Source organism: Dipodomys spectabilis, unplaced genomic scaffold (assembly GCF_019054845.1).
Source record: "Dipodomys spectabilis isolate Male_0828 unplaced genomic scaffold, ASM1905484v1 ptg000422l, whole genome shotgun sequence".
In the NCBI taxonomy this organism is placed as follows: Eukaryota; Metazoa; Chordata; class Mammalia; order Rodentia; family Heteromyidae; genus Dipodomys; species Dipodomys spectabilis.
In genome coordinates, this window is record NW_024871099.1 from 5,082,845 (window position 1) to 5,090,951 (window position 8,107).

At 43.2% G+C, this 8,107-nt stretch overlaps 1 protein-coding gene across 2 annotated transcripts in view; it reads left to right on the top strand.

Moving 5' to 3' along the window:
* Positions 1 to 4,858, top strand: part of LOC122097487 (zinc finger protein 14 homolog) — a 40,152-nt gene extending 35,294 nt beyond the window's left edge. The window contains exon 3 of one of the 2 annotated variants that reach the window (XM_042668027.1): positions 3,493 to 4,858. In XM_042668027.1, coding sequence (XP_042523961.1) covers positions 3,493 to 4,601 — 1,109 coding nt within the window. In that variant the 3' untranslated portion in view covers positions 4,602 to 4,858. Of the gene's footprint in view, positions 1 to 3,234 lie in introns of both variants that reach the window. The other variant, XM_042668023.1, reaches the window with a different exon arrangement.
* Positions 4,859 to 8,107: the final 3,249 nt, after the last annotated feature.

Below are 8,107 nucleotides of genomic sequence, written 5' to 3' on the forward strand. Positions count from 1 at the left end.
CAAACATATAAACATCATATGACAAGACAAATGGAGATATAGAATGGTTAGGATGGCTAGGGCTGTAACAGAGTAACAGGAGTCCTGTGCTTGTGGTACAATTAAGTATCTTGATTATGGCAGGCATTAATGCAGGGCTACACATGATAAAACTGCATAGAGCTAGACATATAGATGGATGCATGCATACATTGTGAAATCCAGGTTCTGTGGATTATACCATATATACTAACAAATTTCTTGGCTTGAATATTGTGGTGAGGGGTACATGGGACTTTTTTGTGTATTTCTGTACAACTTCCTATGAACTTACAAGTCTTTCCAAATAAAAAGTGAAAATGGAAATGCTGAGGTTGGATAAAAGATTTCCAAAAAGAGTGGCTGTTTCTTTGACCTGGAACTTCAGTGTCATCTTTCTGTCAACCTATATAAGTTACTGAAAATGGCATAAGCTATGTATAGGTACTTATTTTCTCACAGTTGTAGAGGGCCCAGCTGAGTGTGCCAGCATAGGCAGGTTCTGGTAAGGGTCCCTTCTGCCTATGAATGGCTGCCTGCTTGCTGTTTTCTCAAATCCCTTCACAAGGGCCAGCTCTAATCTCCTTCATTTGTGTGTGTGTGTGAATGAATTTGAGGGAGATTGCATTCATCCATAATAGGTTCTATGAAATGTGTCTACACTAAGCTGGATGCCAGTGGCTCATGCCTGTAATCCTAGCTAGTCGGGAGGCTGAGATCTGAGGATCATGGTTCAAAGCCAGCCTGAGCAGGAAAGTCTGTTGAGATTTATCTCCAATTAACCTGCAGAACACCGGAAGTGGCACTGTGGCTCCAGCGCTAGAGTGCTTGCTTTGAGCTAAAGAGCTCAAGGACAGCACCCAGGCCCAGAGTTCAAGCCCCATGACCAACAACAACAAAAGAAATGTGTCTATACTAACTTATTTATCCCAAATACATGCTTACGTACATATTTGTTTTAGATAAAACATCAATGTTATTAATAGTTTGTTTACTCAAAACAGCTTAATTTTTTTTTTTCTTTTTTTTGACCTAAGATTGGGACTTGAGTTCGGTATTTTACGCTTTCCCTCACTGGTTGATGTTCTACCACTTGAGCCATGCCTCAAACCCCAAGCTTACTCTTTTTGTTATCAACATCCTATGTTATTATTTTTACTTTTTTTTTATGCCATTCCTGGGCTTGGACTCAGGGCCTGGGCACTGTCCCTGAACTTTTTGTGCTCAAGGCTAGTAGTGCTCTACCACTTGAGCCATAGCACCATTTCTCGCTTTTTTGGTACTTAGTTGGAAATAAGAGTCTCATACACTTTCTTGCCCAGGCTGGCTTTAAACCACAGTCCTCAGATCTCAGCCTCCTGAATAGCCAAGATTATATACATGAGCAATTGGCACTTGGCTTTTTTTTGTACTTCTAGCATCTCTTGAGATATTCCCTTTGCCTTGTTCTTTCTCTCCACCTTTCTGATGGCTGTTTATTTTTCCCTATGGATTTTGAACTAACTTGCCTAACTGTAGGGAAAATAAAACCTTGAGATTTTGTTGTTTTATTTTGGTATCGGATATTGAACTCAGGGTCTCCCTAACATTTGAGTCACAGCTCCAGTCCATCAAGATAGTCAGTTTATATTTTTCCAGCTGAGTGGGGCCAAATTAATGGAGCTTTGTAAGATTCAGCATGAAAAGTCCTTAACCTTGATGCTTTATTGTCAGGAGCCCTTTTACTTCCATTTTAAGAAATGTAGTAGCTGGGCTCCAGTGGCTCACGCCCGTAATCCTAGCTACTCAGGAGGCTGAGATCTGAGGATTGCGGTTCCAAGCCAGCCCGGGCAGGAAAGTGCATGAGACTCTTATTTCCTATAAACCACTAGAAAACTGGAAGTGGCACTGTGGCTCAAGCAGTAGAGCGCTCGCCTTGAGCTGAAGAGTGCAGGGACAGTGCCCAGGCCCAGAGTTCAAGCCCCACGACCGATCAAAAAAAGAAAGAAAAGAAATGTAGTAGCTAGATGAACCCAGGGCTTCCTTCTCTGAGGTATATGCACCATCATTCTGTCATGGCCCCTTGCAACTACCTGTGTCTCACCATACTTTTACCTCCCACCTTGGCTTCCAAACTGGCTCTGGGATTCCCTCCCTCCTTCCCTCTCTTCTCCCCTTCCCTCCCACTCTTCCCTCTCTCTTCCCTCCCTCTCCTTCTCCTTCTCCTTCTTCTCTCACCCCTTTTGTCTGTCTGTCTTTTTCATCTCACTATATTGTTCAGTCAGGTTTTGAACTCCTGGGCTCAAGTGATTCTTCTGCCTTAGTGTCCCTAATGGCTGGGCCTGTAAGTGCACATCACCATGCTCAAATCAGGCTTTATTTACCTATACAGTGTTATAGTGTATGAAATATAGAATTTCTACTTCTGTGTGTTTTAATATTCATATAAAGTGACCTTCAGCTACTGTTTAGGTTACCCCTTGAGATACCTGCTATATTTGTTAGTCTACTACTAATAAAATCACAGAGTTGAGTACTCTACCACAGCCCTTAGTCTGTTATTCTTGGTATATAGTGTTGTAGGAGGCAGGGATTTTATATATATACCTGTGTTAGAGAGGGAGAGAGATCTAGTCCTTTACTTATAATAAGCATTTGTTGTTAACCACAACCGAGGCAGTGGGACAGGATATTGGAGCCGAAGAAAGAGAAAATAAAGAGACAAATTTAGTGGGGACCAGGGGCCCCAAGGCTCACTAACTCTTGGACCCCAAATTACCACAAGTGAGTATATTGATTGAGTTCACACAGGGAAGGTTACCATAAATAGATGAAAAACATCAAACATCTATACTAACATTGCAATCAGAGCCAAAACAGAGTTTGAGAAACACTGGTTCCTGAAGACTGCAACCCAGGCCAAGTCCAGATACGTATTCCATTTATCTAGCCTTCAGGGTCTAGTCCTCAGCCCTTTGTTTGCCCTTCAAGGTCTAGCTCCCAGCCCTTCTAGCACTAAGGAAGGGGGGCAGCATTTCAGTCTCTTAACCCTCTCCATAGCTGTCTCTTTTAACCCTTTTATGGCCAGTTCTCAGTGTTCCAAGTACTGTCAAAGTGGCGTTCCAGTCTCTCAGACCTTTCCCAGGTTTCACAGCTCAGCTTCACAGTTCCCTACAGGCATTATTTTTGAATCCATTATTTTTGAGAGCACGTGTTTGCTTTCTTGTCTCCTTTCAGATTGGGAGTCCAGATACAGTGCCAATACTTCATCTCCAGAAAGGGACATTTATGAAATATTTTCCTTACAATGGGAGATAATGGAAAGAATGAAAAGCTATAGCTTACAGGGCTCCATCTTTAGACATGATTGGGCATGCAAAAGCAAGACCGAGGAGCAAAAAGAACAAGAAGAGAGTTATTTGGGCCAGGTGAAACTTACCTCTGGTAAAGTTACTACTTACAAAAAGCACAGTTTTCTTACTGACTATCCAAGAGTTCATAATGGAGAGAAGCTGTATGAATGTAAGGAATGTCAGAAGACCTTCATTCGGCGCTCAACACTTAGTCAGCACCTAAGGATCCACACAGGTGAGAAACCTTATAAATGTAAGGTTTGCGGGCAGCCCTTTAGACAGCGAGCGCACCTCATTCGCCATCACAAACTTCATACTGGCGAAAAACCCTATGAGTGCAAGGAATGTGGGAAGGCCTTCACAGTGCTCCAGGAACTAACGCAGCACCAGAGACTTCACACTGGGGAGAAACCCTACGAGTGCAAGGAGTGTGGGAAAGCCTTTCGCGTGCACCAGCAGCTGGCTCGGCATCAGAGGATCCACACCGGAGAGAAACCCTATGAGTGTAAAGATTGTGGGAAGACATTTAGACAGTGCACGCACCTGACTCGACACCAGAGACTCCATAATTCCGAGAAGCTCTATGAATGTAAGGAATGTGGGAAAGCCTTCGTGTGTGGCCCAGACCTTAGAGTACATCAGAAAATCCATTTTGGCGAGAAACCCTATGCATGTAAGGACTGTGGCAAGGCCTTTCGAATATGCCAGCAACTGACCGTCCATCAGAGTATTCACACGGGCGAGAAGCCCTACGAATGTAAGGAATGTGGGAAAACTTTTAGGTTACGGCAGCAGCTTGTCCGCCATCAGAGAATCCATACCCGTGAGAAACCCTATGAATGTATGGACTGCTGGAAGACCTTCAGCAGTTACTCCCAACTCATTTCCCATCAGAGCATTCATGTGGGCGAGAGACCCTATGAGTGTGAGGAGTGTGGGAAGGCCTTTCGCCTGCTCTCCCAGCTCACACAACATCAGAGCATTCACACTGGGGAGAAGCCTTATGAGTGTAAGGAATGTCAAAAACCTTTTAGACTGCTCTCCCAGCTCACTCAGCATCAGAGCATTCACACAGGCGAGAAGCCTTACGAATGTAAGGAATGCGGCAAGGCCTTTAGACTTTATTCATTTCTCACCCAACACCAGAGAATTCATACTGGAGAGAAGCCCTACAAATGTAAGGAGTGTAAAAAGGCCTTTCGACAGCACTCACACCTCACTCAACATCACAAGATTCACAATGGAGCTTAAGACAAGAAACCATTCTGATGGACATATTACATTACAGCATCGGAATGTCCATGTTATTCAATAATGTAATGAATGTAGGCAAAATCTTCAGCTGCTTCTATCATCTCCATTTTCCTTCTTCATTACTATTGTGATTTTTTTGGACCAGAGATTAATCTTTTGTACCTACTTTGCTCATTGTAAAATGATAATAGTCCTTATGTTTGTTAGCTATTTATTGCTGTATAATAAATTACCACAAAACTTAGGGCTTAAAAGTAACACATATTTATTATCTCAAAACTTGTACAAGGGGCTGGGACTGTTGCTTAGTAGTAGAGTGCTTGCCTTACATGCATGAAGCCCTGGGTTTGATTCCTTAGTACCACATAAACACAAAAAGCCAGAAGTGGTGCTGTGGCTCAAGTGGTAGAGTGCTAGCCTTGAGCAAAAGAAGCTCAGGGACAGTGCCCAGGCCCAAAGTCAAAGCCCCAGCACTGGCCAAAAAGAAAACCCATGTACAAATCAAGAATCCTGGCAGGACTTACTTGGGTCCTTGTCACCACAGGGTTACAAAGTCTCAGCCAAGGCTGAGGTTTCATCCAAAGGCTTAGATATGGAAGGATCCATGTAAAGCTAACAGACTAGATGTCAGAATTTGTTTTTTGAGAGCTGTTGGCATTGAGATCTTTTAATATCGAGCTGATTGTTGAGTGAAAGCTGAGTTTAGTTCCTGCCACGATGACCTCCTCAACATTGCTGCTTGTTTCATGGAAGTGGGCAAGAGAAGGTAGTGTTAGTAAATGAAACTACACTAACTAGATGGAAGGAAGGTACATTCTTCTGTAATCTTATCCTGGATGTAACCTCAAACCACCTTTGCTATTGTCAAGTACACATGAGGATTACAGGACTGTGAATACCAGGAAAAAAGGGATCACTGGGGGCCAATTTAGAATTGGCCCACCAAACTGTCTAACAGGATTGCTGTGAGTACTAAACAGGTATTACTTGGAAGACATCACTCATGTAGCATGTATTCTGTAAATATTGTCAATAGTTGTCCTTGGTGTCAGTATTAGGGAATTCTTTTTTTTTTTTTTTTTTGGGTCCGGTCGTGGGGCCTGAACTCTGGGCCTGGGTGCTGTCCCTCAGCTCTTCAGCTCAAGGCGAGCGCTCTACCACTTGAGCCACAGCGCCACTTCCAGCTTTTTTCTTTTTGCTTATGTGGTGCTGAGGAATCATGCAAGGCAAGCACTGTACCACTGAGCCTTCCCAGCCCCAGTATTAGGGAATTCTTATGAAAGATCCTATAGAAATAAATGTAGGAATGCCTCTTGTCACATCTAGCATGTATTTTAGTAAACTCTAGGAAATGATAGTGACTATGAGAAGCCTTCCATGACTTGAGTTACATCACAAATAGCATGCTGAAAAGAAAAAGTATGAGGGGCTGGGAAGGTGGCTCAGTGGTAGAGCGCTTGCCTCGCATGCTTGAGGCCCTAGGTTCAATTCCTCAGTACCACATAAGCAAAAAGAAAAAAGCCGGAAGTGGCGCTGTGGCTCAAGTGGTAGAGTGTTAGCCTTGAGCTGAAGAGCTGAGGGGACAGTGCCCAGACCCAGAGTTCAGGCCCCATGACCAGACCCAAAAAAAAAAAAGTATGAAGTTCAAGGAAGTACAACTATTGAGAAATTAGAAGTTCTAGCCATTACCGTGAATGGTTGTAATCCCAGCTACTTAGCAGAAATAGGATTATGGACAGAGGCTAATGAGAAAATCATGGTGCCACTGGTAAGATTTTACCAACTAATTTAGCCTTAGACTTTATAATAATAAAATTCCAGACTAGCTTTACTTTGGAAAATCATGTTCTTCAAGTTCTAAGCAAGGTCTTGGAGAATTTTTTTTCAACTAGTTTTTGTAAGTTAGTGTGTTTTTCTTTTCCTAGGCATCAGATATCTCCAAAGCTATATTTCACCTAGCAAAAAGCCTAAAGCCAATGCCCTTCAGAAGTTTTGTTTCAAGTTGGTCACCAGCAGCCCACACCTATAAACGTGGCTGTTCAGGAGGCTGACATCTGAGACTCACAGTTCAAAGATAACAGGTCAGGAAAGTCTATGAGATGTGCGTGTGTGCGCGTGCACATGCGCGTGGTGGAGCTTGAACTCGGCCTGGACGCTGTCCTTTAGCTCAAGGTTAACGCTCTATCTACCACTTGAGCCACAGTGCCACGTCTAGTTTTCTGAATGGTTTATTGGAGATAAGAGTCTCACGGACTTTCCTGCCTGGGCTGGCTTTGAACCCAGATCCTCAGATCTCAGCCTTCGCAGTAGCTAGGATTACAAGCATAGCCACCAGCACACTTTTTTTTTTTTTTTTTTTTTGCTAGTCCTGGGGCTTGAACTCTGGGCTTTGGTACTGTCCCTGAGCTCCTTTTTGCTCAAGGCTAACACTCTACCACTTGAGCCACAGCTCTACTTCTGGCTTCTTCTGGTGGAGATAAAAGTCTCACAAAGTCAGGTGCCACACTGGAGGCTGAGATCTGAGGATCATGGTTCAACATCGGAGAGTGTTGTGGCTCAAAATTGGTAAAGTGCTAGCAAATGAGTTCAGGGCTAGTACCTAGGCCCTAAGTTCAAGCCCCATGACCAACTAAGAAATTTTTGTTTTTTGTTTTGTTTCAGGGAATACTAGTTCTTGATACTTGATGGGGAGAAACGATTTCTTGGGGAAATGACATAGGCAAGAAAATGTATTGAGGAGTTTTGAATACATTACAAGCTGGTCAAAAGATGTAAGAAATTTGTATTTGAGTGTTATCTTCAATTTACCTCTTTGTAGAATTCTCAGTTCTGTTACCTGTTAACATGCCTTACAACTACTTTGGAGTATCTTTGTGACATTTTAGACTTGATGAGCGGTTATGTCAGCTGCATGTTAGTCCAATGACTTTTTGGCAGCTCTTATCATGCTCTGAAAAAGCTGCTGCTTAAATGGAAAGTTGGTGCTTTTCTATATCCAGTAGTGATTAGGATGGAAACTCCTTTGCATTGTAATAAAAGTCATGTATTGGATATTAATTTGTACATTTTCTGATTTCTTTAAAAAGGGTAGAACCTGGGGTTTGAGAAGGTGGCTCAGCGGTAGAGTGCTTGCCTTGCATGCATGAGGCCCTGGGTTCGATTCCTCAGCACCACATAAGCAGAAAAAGCCGGAAGTGGGACTGAGGCTCAAGTGGTAGAGCGCTAGCCTTGAGCTGAAGAGCTGAGGGACAGTGTCCAGGCCCAGAGTTCAGGCCCCAGGACCAGAAAATAAAATAAAAAGGGTAGAACCTATCCAAGGTGTTATCTAAAAGTACAATTGCCACTTTTTTTTTTTTTTTTTTTTTGATCAGTTGTGGAGCTTGAACTCTGGGCCTGGATGCTGTCCCTCAGCTCTTCTGCTCAAGCTCTACCAGTTGAGCCACAGTGCCACTTCCAGCTTTTTCTGCTTATGTGCTACTAAGGAATTGAACCCAGGGCCTCAT